General features: G+C 40.0%; 2 protein-coding genes across 3 annotated transcripts in view; one reads left to right on the forward strand and one right to left on the reverse strand.

Moving 5' to 3' along the window:
* The window catches only part of LOC116264530 (DNA damage-binding protein 1), an 82,433-nt gene that overhangs the window by 52,673 nt on the left and 15,302 nt on the right, over nucleotides 1-14,458 (reverse strand). The window lies entirely within an intron of this gene.
* Nucleotides 1,807-10,602, forward strand: LOC126410544 (uncharacterized). 2 transcript variants are annotated; one of them, XM_050080596.1, is made up of 3 exons: nucleotides 1,807-2,891; nucleotides 2,999-3,203; nucleotides 6,401-10,602. In XM_050080596.1, the coding sequence occupies exons 1-3, from the start codon at nucleotides 1,868-1,870 to the stop codon at nucleotides 6,672-6,674; spliced, it is 1,503 nt and encodes a 500-aa protein (XP_049936553.1). In that variant the 5' UTR covers nucleotides 1,807-1,867; the 3' UTR covers nucleotides 6,675-10,602. The 2 variants fall into 2 exon arrangements, with proteins under 2 accessions (XP_049936553.1, XP_049936552.1); XM_050080595.1 differs by lacking the exon at nucleotides 2,999-3,203 and adding an exon at nucleotides 6,111-6,315 and having other exon boundaries at nucleotides 1,816-2,891.

Raw genomic sequence — 14,458 nt, forward strand, 5'->3', positions numbered from 1 at the left:
AACTAAAATGAAATCCCGGAGATCATTTTTTAACATATCATTCATGCATCTTTGGAAAGTGGCAGGTGCATTTGTTAGACCAAATGGCATGCCTAGGAACTCGTAGTGCCCGTCATGCGTTTTGAACACGGTCTTTGCGATATCCTCGACATGCATCCAGATTTGATGATAACCAGCCCTTAAATCTATCTTTGAAAAAATGGTAGCGTTGGTTAGCTCATCCAACAATTCATCAATCACAGGTATGGGGTGTCGAACCTTAACAGGCTTCATTTAGTGCTTGGTAGTCAACGCAAAAACGCCATGTATTGTCCTTCTTCTTCACCAAGAGTACGGGGAAAGAGAAAGGACTACTACTAGGCCTAATGATGCAAACTTGGAGCATTTCTTTCACAAATTGCTCTATCTCTGCCTTCTGGCTATACCCATATTTGTACGGTCTGACATTCACAGGTTCGGCTCCCTGAGCCATGATAATCTGGTGGTCATAGGCCCTTGGGTTCTGCAAAGATATCTTCGAACTCATTCAACACTGTCTGTACCAATGTTATCTGTATCGTACGATACGAACGCATATCGTACGATACGTATCGTATAGGTTAAGAAAACCTATACGATACACTATTTAAATATGATACGCGTACGTATCGTACGCGTATCGTACGTATCGCACGATACGGTGACCGTATCGCACGATACATGCGATACACCCCCGTATCGCACGATACGGGGGTGAAATTCCCCTTTTTATGCGTCTTATTTTGAAACGGACGCTCCTCACTCTCTCTTTTCTTGTTTTTCAACGCTGCTAGAGACGTGGGAGGGAGAGATTTTCTCCATTGCATCAAGATTTGCCGGTGAAGAAGCTTTCTTTCTCGTTGTGGGGAGTCTTGGGACAGTGGGAAGCCTGGAGAAAGAGGGTTTTTTGGTTTTTAACACCAAGAAGGTAAGAAATAAGTCATTTTTGCCGTTGAATCGTTCATTTGTCTTATTTCCTACATTTATTTGTATGTTTTTACTTGTTTTGTGAAGATATAATGTCGGATCCTACATGACAATGGTGTACAAGGGTGAATCCCAAAGATAGATTAAGAGTTAAATGCAATTATTGTAAGCAAATCATATCAGGAGGGATCTCTCGCTTAAAACACCATATTGCTGGTACACACAGCGATGTGGCTCAATGCAATGGCTCCCAAGACAACCCATTGCCAGCGTATGTAAAGCACCAGTGTCAGGAGCTTCTTGATGCAGTGAAAGCAAGTAGGATTGAAAAGGAAATGGAAGATGCATAGGAAGGATATGGGGACCCACATGAAGAGGAAGAAAGTAAAGGTGAAGATGTTCAGCTTGAAGAAGAAGATGTTGGTGTCAGTTTGGGAACAGCTAAAGGGAAAAGCATCATGTGTGGAGGTGGTTCTTCTGCAACTGCAACCAGAAAAAGAAGAGGTGCAAATATAAGTTCAGTTTCACAAGGACGTGGCAGGAGTCATAGTGGTCGTACTGGTGGTGGTAGAGTACCTACTATGAGGTCGAGCAATATGTCTGGTTCGATCAAGAATTTTTTTCCCAATTATACTGCTGCTGGTGCTCAGCCTGAGATTCGTATAGCCATGCAATCAAAAGATATTGTTGAAGCAGCAGATGAAACCATAGGACGGTGGTTCTATAATGCATCCATTCCCTTCAATGCAGCAAACTCTTATAATTATCAGCCTATAGCAGATGCGATTGCTGTGTAGGGCGAGGGTATAAAATGCCTTCTTTTCATAAATTGCAAGGTAAAATTCCCAACAATATAGTTAGAGATGTGAAGATATATTGTGATGAACTACAATTGAGCTGGAAAGCTACAGGATGCAGTGTAATGGCAGATGGGTGGACAGACAACAAGAACAAAACATTGGTAAACTTCCTTGTATATTGCCCTCTTGGTACTATGTTCTTAAAATCCGTTGATTTGTCTGATACTCCTAAGACTATTGATGTGTTGTTTGGGATTTTTGATAAAGTTATAGAAGAAGTTGGGCCTGAAAATGTCATACAATTTATCACTGATAATGCAGCAAATTATAAAGTTGCAGGTGAAATGTTAGCAGCACGATATGGGACATTTTATTGGAGTCCATGTGCTGCTCACTGTGTAAATCTTATGCTTCAAGATCTTGGTGAAAGAGATGATATGAAGTTGACAGTTCATAGATGCCAAGAAATCACGAAGTTTATTTATAATCATGCTTATGTCTTGAATTTGATGAGGAAATTCACAAATGGGGTTGAATTGATTCGACCTGCACAAACACGGTTTGCTACAAATGTTTTGACTGTGCAGGGTATAGTCAAGCAAAGAACTTCTCTCAGGCAGATGTTTTCAAGTGATGATTGGGCTGCATATCCACATGCCTATAAAAGAAAGGCAACGACAGTTGTGGATACCACCTTCGATGCTGACTTTTGGGAATCATGTGTGCACTTATTGAAGATTTGTGTACCTCTAGTGAAAGTCCTCAGTTTAGTTGATAGTGAAGATAGACCTTCTATTGGATATTTATATGAGTCTATGGACAGAGCCAAGGAGGCCATTAGAGATAATATGAAGGGGAAAAAGAAGTTGTACATGCCTATATGGAAGATTATAGATGAAAGGTGGTCAGGACAACTTCATCGCCCACTTCATGCAGCAGCCTACTACCTAAATCCTGCTATTAGATATCTTCCCACTTTTAAGAAGGACAGAGAGGTAGAGTATGGCATGTTGGATTGTATTGATGTATTAGTAAGTGATAGTAAAGAACAAGACGCCATCCATATGTCGATCAACAAATATGATACGGCTTCTGGTACCATGGCGAGAGACACAGCAGTTCGATGCAGGACAACTATGCGTCCAGGTATTAGAAAAAGAAACTTTATACTTTTAGTTTTTGTTGTTTAACTTTTATTCTACCTTCTCATATATTTATTGCTGACAACATTTTTACTTTCCATCTGTTATTAGATTTGTGGTGGGAAAGGTTTGGGCCTGATTGCCCAGAATTAAGGAAGCTTGCAATTAGAATCCTCAGTCAAACATGTAGTGCAACTGGATGTGAAAGAAATTGGAGTGTATTTCAGCACATCCATAGTAAGAAGAGGAATAGGCTGGAACATAAAAGGTTGAATGACCTTGTTTATGTTCGTTATAATATGAAGTTGAGACAAAGGTAAACATTTGTTATACAAAATAGCAAATTCTAATATATATTTTAATCTCTAACAATTTGTTAAATTTTTCTCTTGTTAGGCAACTACAAACAACATCTATGAGGAAGCATCACAATCAATATGATCCTATCTTCATTGACCATTTTGATATATTAGATTCTTGGGTTGAAGAAGAACCATCTGCAATACTTGATGAGGACGATCTTGATTTTTTGAACGTTGAAGGAGTAGCAGAGATTATTGATGAAGGAGAGGCTGGGGGAGAGCAATGGAATGTTGGTGACATTCTATTTGCAACAGAGGGGATAGAAGAAGCAGTTAATGAAGAAAATGAAGAATGAAGATGATGATGCAAATAACGAGTGACGATGCTTTTTGTTTTGAGTTTTGAAAACTATGTCAATATGTTCTGAGTTTTGACTTCTGAACTTATGAATTGTGATGTAATTGAATACTCTTAGGCAATGTTATCCGTATCGTACGATACGGACGCGTATCGTACGATACGTATCGTCCGTATCATCATTTTCGATACGGTACACCTAATCAATACGATACGCGTATGTATCGTACGCGTATCGCACGTATCGCACGATACGTGCGATACACCCCCGTATCGCACGATACGGGAGTAAAATTAAAAAAGGGGCCGTCGGGCCCCTTTTTTGCTTCTTATTCTCAAACCGACGCTCCTCTCTCTCTCTCTTCTTGTTTCTCAACGCTGCCAGAGACGTGGGAAGGAGAGATTTTCTCCATTGCATCAAGATTTGCCGGTGAAGAAGCTTCCTTTCTCGTTGTGGGGAGTCTTGGGACAGTGGGAAGCCTGGAGAAAGAGGGTTTTTTGGTTTTTAACACCAAGAAGGTAAGAAATAAGTCATTTTTGCCGTTGAATCGTTCATTTGTCTTATTTCCTACATTTATTTGTATGTTTTTACTTGTTTTGTGAAGATATAATGTCGGATCCTACATGACAGTGGTGTACAAGGGTGAATCCCAAAGATAGATTAAGAGTTAAATGCAATTATTGTAAGCAAATCATATCAGGAGGGATCTCTCGCTTAAAACACCATATTGCTGGTACACACAGCGATGTGGCTCAATGCAATGGCTCCCAAGACAACCCATTGCCAGCGTATGTAAAGCACCAGTGTCAGGAGCTTCTTGATGCAGTGAAAGCAAGTAGGATTGAAAAGGAAATGGAAGATGCATAGGAAGGATATGGGGACCCACATGAAGAGGAAGAAAGTAAAGGTGAAGATGTTCAGCTTGAAGAAGAAGATGTTGGTGTCAGTTTGGGAACAGCTAAAGGGAAAAGCATCATGTGTGGAGGTGGTTCTTCTGCAACCAGAAAAAGAAGAGGTGCAAGTGTAAGTTCAGTTTCACGAGGACGTGGTAGAAGTCAGGGTTGTACTGGTGGTGGTAGAGTACCTACTATGAAGTCGAGCAATATGTCTGGTTCGATCAAGAATTTTTTTCCCAATTATATTGCTGCTGGTGCTCAGCCTGAGATTCGTATAGCCATGCAATCAAAGGATATTATTGAAGCAGCAGATGAAACCATAGGAAGGTGGTTCTATGATGCATCCATTCCCTTCAATGCAGCAAACTCTTATCATTATCAGCCTATAGCAGATGCGATTGCTAGTGTAGGGCGAGGGTATAAAATGCCCTCTTTTCATAAATTGCGAGGTAAAATTCTCAACAATATAGTTAGAGATGTGAAGACATATTGTGATGAACTAAAATTGAGCTGGAAAGCTACAGGATGCAGTGTAATGGCAGATGGGTGGACAGACATCAAGAACAGAACATTGGTAAACTTCCTTGTATATTGCCCTCTTGGTACTATGTTCTTAAAATCTGTTGATTTGTCTGATACTCCTAAGACTGCTGATGTGTTGTTTGGGATTTTTGATAAAGTTATAGAAGAAGTTGGGCCTGAAAATGTCGTACAATTTATCACTGATAATGCAGCAAATTATAAAGCTGCAAGTGAAATGTTAGCAGCACGATATGGGACATTTTATTGGAGTCCATGTGCTGCTCACTGTGTAAATCTTATGCTTCAGGATCTTGGTGAAAGGGATGATATGAAGTTGACAGTTCACAGATGCCAAGAAATCACGAAGTTTATTTACAATCATGCTTATGTCTTGAATTTGATGAGGAAATTCACAAATGGGGCTGAATTGATTCGACCTGCACAAACACGGTTTGCTACAAATGTTTTGACTGTGCAGGGTATAGTCAAGCAAAGAACTTCTCTCAGGCAGATGTTTTCAAGTGATGATTGGGCTGCATATCCACATGCCTATAAAAGAAAGGCTACGACAGTTGTGGATACCATCTTCGATGTTGACTTTTGGGAATCATGTGTGCACTTATTGAAGATTTGTGTACCTCTAGTGAAAGTCCTCAGATTAGTTGATAGTGAAGATAGACCTTCTATTGGATATTTATACGAGTCTATGGATAGAGCCAAGGAGGCCATTAGAGATAATATGAAGGGAAAAAAGAAGTTGTACATGCCTATATGGAAGATTATAGATGAAAGGTGGTCTGGACAACTTCATCGCCCACTTCATGCAGCAGCCTACTACCTAAATCCTGCTATTAGATATCTTCCCACTTTTAAGAAGGACAGAGAAGTCGAGTATGGCATGTTGGATTGCATTGATGTGTTAGTAAGTGACAGTAAAGAACAAGACGCTATCCATATGTCGATCAACAAATATGATACGGCTTCTGGTACCATGGCGAGAGACACAGCAGTTCGATGCAGGACAACTATGCGTCCAGGTATTAGAAAAAGAAACTTTATACTTTTAGTTTTTGTTGTTTAACTTTTATTCTACCTTCTCATATATTTATTGCTGACAACATTTTTACTTTCCATCTGTTATTAGATTTGTGGTGGGAAAGGTTTGGGCCTGATTGCCCAGAATTAAGGAAGCTTGCAATTAGAATCCTCAGTCAAACATGTAGTGCAACTGGATGTGAAAGAAATTGGAGTGTATTTCAGCACATCCATAGTAAGAAGAGGAATAGGCTGGAACATAAAAGGTTGAATGACCTTGTTTATGTTCGTTATAATATGAAGTTGAGACAAAGGTAAACATTTGTTTTGTTATACAAGAATATGAAATTCTGATATATATTTTAATCTCTAACAATTGTTAATTTTTTCTCTTGTTAGGCAACTAGAAACAACATCTACGAGGAAGCATCACAATCAATATGATCCTATCTTCATTGACCATTTTGATATATTAGATTCTTGGGTTGAAGAAGAACCAGCTGCAATACTTGATGAGGACGATCTTGATTTTTTGAATGTTGAAGGAGCAACAGAGATTGTTGAAGAAGGAGAGGTTGGGTCGGAGCAATGGAATGTTGGTGACATTCCATTTGCAACAGAGGGGATAGAAGAAGAAGTTATTGAAGAAAATGAAGATGATGATGAAGAATGAAGATGATGATGCAAATGACGATTGACGATGCTTTTTGTTTTGAGTTTTGAAAACTATGTCAATATGTTCTGAGTTTTGACTTCTGAACTTATGAATTGTGATGTAATTGAATACTCTTAGGTTGTTTAGTATGTTATTTTGTTTTTTGAATGTTTGATTTCTTATTTTGGAATGTCTTGTTCATATGCATACCTCATACTTCATAGTTCATATACATGAATGATGAATGTTCCTTTACTTTAAATACATTTTTCTTGAATTTTTCTGATTTTTACTAGTTTTTTCGGATTTTTTTAGATTTTTTCTGATTTTTTTCTATTTTTTATAAATTTTTAATATTTTTACAAATTAAAAAATTAATTTTACGATACGTTACGATACATTTACGCTACGTTACGATACAGTGCATAGGTCGGCCCGACCGATACACGATACGATACGGCAGTGATAACATTGCTCTTAGGTTGCTTAGTATGCTGTTTTATTTTTGAATGTTTGATTTCTTATTTTGGAATGTCTTGTTCATATGCATACTTCACAGGTCATACTTCATTTACATGAATGATGAATGTTCCTTTAAATACATTTTTCTTGAATTTTTCGGATTTTTACTAGTTTTTTCCGATTTTTTTAGAATTTTTCTGATTTTTTTTCTATTTTTTATAAATTTTTAATATTTTTTACAAATTAAAAAATTAATTTTACGATACGTTACGATACGGCGTATAGGTCGGCCCGACCGATACACGATACGATACGACAGTGATAACATTGGTCTGTACTCTCTCAGGTATCACTTCTTCCTCTTTCTTTTCCCTCTCTGGGACATCGGTGGCCATTGCTACCACCAAAAACGCTAGTTGTTGAGCAACTAAGGTTTTTAGAGCAGCCTTAGGCTCAACACTTGTGCTTACTGCCTTCAAGGTGACAGGCTTGTCACCTCCCTTCTTTAAAAAGCTCATTGTCATATTTTTAAAGTCCAAGAAATGACTCCTAACTCCTAAGGTTTCCAACCATTTCACTCCCAACACCAGGTCTATCCCGCTAATAGGTAGGACCAATAGATCAACCTTAAAAGGTATCTTCTGGAGCGTGAGGTGCACATCATTGCAAGCATGCGAACAAAATAAACAAGATCCGTCTCCAACCATTACTGTCAATGGCGACTGCGATGTCAAAGGGTGACCTACGGCTTTGGGCCGTCTCCATGGTTTGGACCAAGTTCTTTAATTCCTCGTCATAATCTACAAAGGTAGTCACCAAATCATGCCCTATATGCTAACATGCTAACAACTCCTAGAGTACGTTATGATTTCCCTAGGTTCAATGGTGATGCCCTACGTGAATGGGTATTCAAGGCGGAAAGGTATTTCACATGTCAGCATGTACCCAAGAAGAATGGATTGAAACCGCTACCATGTACATAGAAGGCGATGCGATGAGTTGGTACTTGTGGTACCAACACGGACGTGCAGAACCTACAAGGGAAAACATGCCCGTTCCTTGGAAGATTTTGCTTCAAAGGGCAGCTACAGCAGTCGGCAGTTCCCTAGGTACGTTATGATTTTCCTAGGTTCAATGGTGATGCCCTACGTGAATAGGTATTCAAGGCGGAAAGGTATTTCACATGTCAGCATGTACCCCAAAAAAAATGGATTGAAACCGCTACCATGTACATGGAAGGCAATGCGATGAGTTGGTACTTGGGGTACCAACACGGATGTGCAAAACCTACATCGGAGCAGTTCAAAACCTACATCGGAGCAGTTTAAGGCGGCAGGTCTTCAACTTCGATTTGGTGACTCTACCTTTGTACATTATGACGAGGAATTAAAGAATGTGGTCCAAACCATTGTCACAAAAAATGTGTACGGGTATAATACAACGAGGTAAAAGATGGGTATAATACGGCAAAGTTGTATATATCTCGGGAATAAAACGGAAAAAAGATGGCAAATTTTTAAAAAATAAATAAATATCCTAACAATTATATAAAAATAAAATAAATGATAAATTAAAAAAAAACATTGAAAAAATTGTCAATAGTATAATTTCTGATCCCATTTTAAAAAGCTTTGTGCCAAGCTGTGCATTTGAATCCACAGTCAAAGGGTTCTGGAATAGAGAAGAAAGTGTAAGGGCAGGAGATGTGCAAGCAACTCCTTCGTCTTCTTCTGCCCTCTGATGAATTTATCAGGAAAATGAAATCACATTTCTTTCACTGTGTCCTCGTTGTGCTTGCTCACGTTATAAAAAATTGAGAATACATTTGCAGTTCACCTAAAACTATCAATTATCAACTAAAACTATCAACTACCTACTACTTCTTCAAGGGAAGAGAAGCACTTCTAGAGATCGACGGACTTTTTTCAGCTTTATAAACACTATGAAATTATTGGCAACAAGGAAAATGCAGGGGAAACTAGTCCATGTAAACGAATTAAAAAAACGAACATGGAATCAAAAAAAAAATCCATTGACTAACACAGAATGAGAACCTCTCACCGCTCGTCCGTCTGGCGTCCCCTCTTCAGTCGAATGCCCTTTTCAGTCGAATGAGAATGAGAAGGAGACGAAGGAAGTCAAATGCCCTCTTCGGCAGCTCAGCCGAATGAGAACAAGAAGGAGATGAAGGAAGTCGATGAGAATGAGAAGGAGACGAACCTCTCACCAATCGTCCATCTGGTGTCCCCTCTTCATCACGAACCTCTCAGCCTCTCACTGGCATCCCCTTTTCGTCACAGGAAGGAAGGAAGTCGAAGAGTCAATGCGCGTTAGAATTTCAGTTTTTAAATCTAAGCCGTTTTTTTCTATGTAAAAATACACTTTTGCCATTAAAAGGAGATCAAGTTAAAAAAAAAAAAACCAACTTTTTAAACAATATTACACGTTGTGCCATTCTTCCATGCTCCTTCAAAAATAGCCTTCAAAAATATAACGAAAGACGCGTATAAAATGCATTTTTTATGATTTGACATTTTTTTAAAAAAAACGTGTCTTATTCCCGTTTTATACGTTAGAGATGTTTTTAACATCTAATACGCATTTTTTTAAAAAAAACGCCATTTTTTGTAACAATGGCCCAAGCCATAGGTCACCCTTTGACATCGCAGTATCCATTGACAGTAATGGTTGAAGACGGATCTCGTTTATATTGTTCGCATGCTTGCAATGATGTGCACCTCACGCTCTAGAAGATACCTTTTAAGGTTGATCTATTGATCCTACCTATTAGCGGGATAGTCATAGTGTTGGGAGTGAAATGGTTGGAAACCTTAGGAGTCATTTCATGGGACTTTAAAAACATGACAATGAGCTTCCTAAATGAGGGAAGTGACAAGCCTGTGTCACTTTGAAGGCAGTAAGCACAAGTGTTGAGCCTAAGGCCGTTCTAAAAACCTTAGTGGCTCAACAACCAGCGTTTTGGGTGGTAGCAATGGCCACCAATGTCCCATAGAAAGAAAAGAAAGAGGAAGAAGTGATACCTGAGAGAGTACAGGCAATGTTGAATGAGTTCGAATGAGTTCGAATGAGTTCGAAGATATCTTTGCAGAACCCAAGGGCCTTCCCCGTAAAAGGGCCTATGACCACCGGATTATCATGGCTCAGGGAGCCAAACCTGTGAATGTCAGACCGTACAGACATGGGTATAGCCAGAAGGCAGAGATAGAGCGATTAGTGAAAGAAATGCTCAAAGGAGGCATCATTAAGCCTAGTAGTAGTCCTTTCTCTTTCCCCGTACTCTTGGTGAAGAAGAAGGACAATACATGGCATTTTTGCGTTGACTACCGAGCACTAAATGAAGCATGTTAAGGATCGGCACCCCATACCTGTGATTGACAAAATGTTGGATGAGCTAACTAACACCACCATTTTTTAAAAGATAGATTTAAGGGCTGGTTATCATCAAATCTGGATGCATGTCGAAGATATCTTAAAGACCGCGTACAAAACGCATGACAGGCACTACGAGTTCCTAGTCATGCCATTTGGTCTAACAAATGCACATGCTACTTTCCAAAGGTGCATGAATGATGTGTTCAAAAATTATCTCCGAAATTTCATTATAGTTTTCTTCAATGATATTTTGATCTACAACCAGAATGAAAGACAATATGCTGAACACCTCGCTAAAACACTTTAGATCCTAAGGAAACATCAGCTTTACGCGAATATGTCCAAGTGTAGCTTTGGACAATCTTTCATTGGATACCTCGGGCATATCGTAACCCGAAAAGGGGTACAGGCAGACCCTGAAAAACTTCATGCAATGGATAAATGCCCACTGCCTAATGATCTTAGGGGTCTAAGAGGCTTCCTCGGTTTAACTGGATATTACCAAAGGTTCATTCAGGGCCCGTTTGATTGCCCAGAAAAATTTGGTGGAGGGGTTGAAATATGTACGGGCGGGTGAAATTTCACCCCGTTTATGATAAAGTGAGCGGGTGAAATTTCACCCGCTCGACATTTTCCTTCCGAAGGCATTCACCCGCGCGTCTTCCTCCGCAATCGACGATCTCCCTCACATTGGAGAATAGCTGCCTTCTCACCGTCGCCGCTCTCACCGCCGCCGCTCCGCCGTCGCCACCCTCACCGTCGCCGCTCTGCCGTCGCTGCTCAACCCTCACCGCTTCCCTCAGGTTCCTTTTTCACACTAACTGGTTTTGTCAATGGATCAATTCATGGGTTCGTCTTCTCTCTTGGAGATGTGAGTGTCAAGACTCTTGAGTAGTTAATGGATGTTCAGTCCAACTCGGAAACTTCCCCAGAATATGCTTCGTTTTGGACAGAGGCTGATGGCGATGAGTTTTTGTTTTTGGGGATCTTTGTTTTCTGGATCAATTAGCAGGAATTTTGTGTAATTCAGTAACTTAATTATTTTGGAAGAAATATGGCGATTGGAGATGAATTGGGTGCTTCCAAGAAGAAATTGAAGAATGGTAAGATTGATGTGCCTATCTTCAACGCTGAGAATTTGCAGAACAATATGAAAACTATCTATTACAGGTTCTTTTTTGAATCCCTGCGATTCTGGATGTCCTGTTTTTTTCCTTGAAGCATGCATATTTTTTTAGATCAATTCATCAACTAGTTTCATAATATGTGTGTTTTCACGACGTCTTTCACAGATTTGGAGCTGAAAAAGGAGAGTCAAGTTGAATGCATTTCGACCCAGGCTAATTCGGTTTTTCCCTTCTTGGCACAGAGGATCTCCTCCGAATGCAATGTCTGCACTCTGTGAAGCCACAGGAGCAAATAAAGCAGGTCATCAAGATCAATGACTACCAGAAGAGCCGATTCGTTAATTGGTAGTTTCGTCCATGTTCAACACTGCTGCTGGTAAAAAAATTGTGGTTCTCGGCTTTGCATTCAAGAAAGACACAGAGAGACATCAGTTCCTGGGTTAGTGACAGTGCACTGGACGAAAAGCTTGTTGGTGAATTACTTAATTTCCTGGGTTAGTGACAGTGCACTGGACGAAAAGCTTGTTGGTGAATTACTTAATTTCCTGGGTTAGTGACAGTGCACTGGACGAAAAGCTTGTTGGTTTGTTGGGACCAGAGAGACATCAGTTCTTCGGCGTCCTGAAAAATTGCCTTTTGCTTCTAGAGAGTGGACAATCTTCTGCTGATTCTGATGTTCTTTAGCACTTGAATGTATACAGTGAAGTAAAGGCAATTTTTTCTCTCTGCAATTTTACATAGTGAAGTAAAGGCAATTAGCACTGCAATTTTATTGACCTTCGTAAACAGAAATTTGATTGACCTTCCTGTAAACTGCAGTACCAATTTCATATTATGTTAGTGTTTGCTGCATTATCTGCTTTCATGTTGTTGCACCTTAGGTAGCCAACTAGTAACGGTTGCCTGCTAGCAAATAGCTGCGTTTTGAGTAATGGTGTGCTTTGGTTTAATACATTTTTGTCATGTGAAAATCTTCACATCAGAAACAAAAAACTTTGTCATGGCAGTGCCTCTCTTCATATGATTCATTAGCATATAGATATGGTAAAATGCTTTATGGATCACATTTAGCTGTTACTTTTGCAATTATGTTTGGTTTGGCTAATTTTATATCATGTGAAGGATTTTGCAAGTTACTGCTTGTTGAACTGAATTAAAGCGCTGGAAGTTGAAAGTCACTTTTTTGCACTCAACTGGGTTTTCATGCTTGATTGCAACCTCAATTCGTTGGTAAATAAATAGGCCATTCCACTGGTTGTGTGTCTAGAATTTGGTTTTAGATGACCAAAAAAATAGACCATGCTTGTCTGCACGGGTTATATAAACAAAGAGGAAATTGAGGAGGAGAAGGAAAAGAAAAACAACTACTACTAACAGTCTTAAAAAAAAATCTCTCAAATTTTCTATCATGTGCATCAAACAGGGTTAATTTTACCACGTTAAATTCTACCATGTCATCAAACAGGGCCTCAGATTGGAAGAGGGAGAAATTTCATCCTGTAAATTTTTCCAGAAAAATTTACCATGATAAATTTACCACATTAAATTCTTCCTGTGCATCAAACGGGCCCTCAAGGGCAGGGGCGGAGGGAGAGGGGGGCCCGCCTGGGCCATGGCCCGGGTGAGCGCAAGAAAAAAAAGTTTTTTTATATTGAAAAAATCAAATTTTTTTAGTTTGGCCCGACCTATCGATCCTCTTGGCCCGACCCGCGGACCGTTTGTCCAGCCCCTGAAAAAAATCCTGGCTCCACCCCTGTTCAGGGGTATGGGATCATAGCGAATCCCCTTACCCAGATGTTAAAGAAAGGGGCCTTTGCATGGACCAAGAAAACAAGGGTGGCGTTTGACAGATTGAAATCAGCCCTAGTGACTTGCACCAATGTTGACGCTCCTAGATTTCAACAAAACTTTCACAATAGAGACGGATACTTGTGAAGTTGGAGTCGAAGCAGTTTTGAGTCAGGATGGACATCCCATTGCGTACATGTCCAAGGCCCTCACTAGCCAGGCCAAACCCCTCTCAACTTATGAGAAGGAATTACTTGCTATTGTTCTCATAGTGGAGAAGTGGCGTCCATATCTGATTGGGTACAAGTTTGTAGTAAAAACGGACCAAAACAATTTAAAGTATATGTTCAAACAGAGAGTCAACCGCTACGCAGCAACGTTGGCTAGCTAAGCTACTTGGGTATGACTTCGAGATTGAGTACAAAAGGGGGTCCAGAGAATACGGCAGCAGATGCCATGTCCCATCTAACAAGGCAGATGATAACAAGGCAGTTGATGACATTATCAGTAGTGGAAATGAATCTGTGGGAAAGATTGGCCACCGACCAACAGGCAGACCAATTACTTAGGCTCATTAAGGCCTCAACGTACAGAAGCCAAGATCGATTCCCTTATACGCAGTTAGGGGAAATCTTCTATATAGGAAGAACCGAACAGTGGTTCCTCCTAAATCTGAGCTTAAACGCGAACTCCTGTAGCATTTTCATGATACACCCGCAACAGGACACGAAGGAGTTGCTGAGACCCTCAGCTGGATCAAGGCCCAATTTTGGTGGCAAGGACTGAAAGCGGACGTGCAAAGATATATAAGGCAGTGTGTAGTTTGTCAGCGTGAAAAGTACGAGGCCATTAAACCCCCCGGGCATTTAAACCCATTGCATATATCTACCAAACCATGGACGGACATCACAATGGACTTCATCGATGCCATGCCTCGCTCGTAAGGCAAAGAAGTTTTGTTTGTTGTGGTAGATAGATTGTCTAAGTACAAGGGCCTATGGTGGCCGGTGTGTACCAAGAGTATATTGGCAA

This window comes from Nymphaea colorata, chromosome 11, assembly GCF_008831285.2.
Source record: "Nymphaea colorata isolate Beijing-Zhang1983 chromosome 11, ASM883128v2, whole genome shotgun sequence".
NCBI classification, from domain to species: domain Eukaryota; kingdom Viridiplantae; phylum Streptophyta; class Magnoliopsida; order Nymphaeales; family Nymphaeaceae; genus Nymphaea; species Nymphaea colorata.

Coding starts and splice junctions, on each gene's coding strand:
- LOC126410544 (XM_050080596.1), top strand. CDS start 1,868: ATGGCAGATGGGTGGACAGACAACAAGAACAAAACATTGGTAAACTTC. Junction 2,892..2,998: donor CAGGACAACTATGCGTCCAG/GTATTAGAAAAA, acceptor ATCTGTTATTAG/ATTTGTGGTGGGAAAGGTTT. Junction 3,204..6,400: donor AATATGAAGTTGAGACAAAG/GTAAACATTTGT, acceptor TTCTCTTGTTAG/GCAACTAGAAACAACATCTA.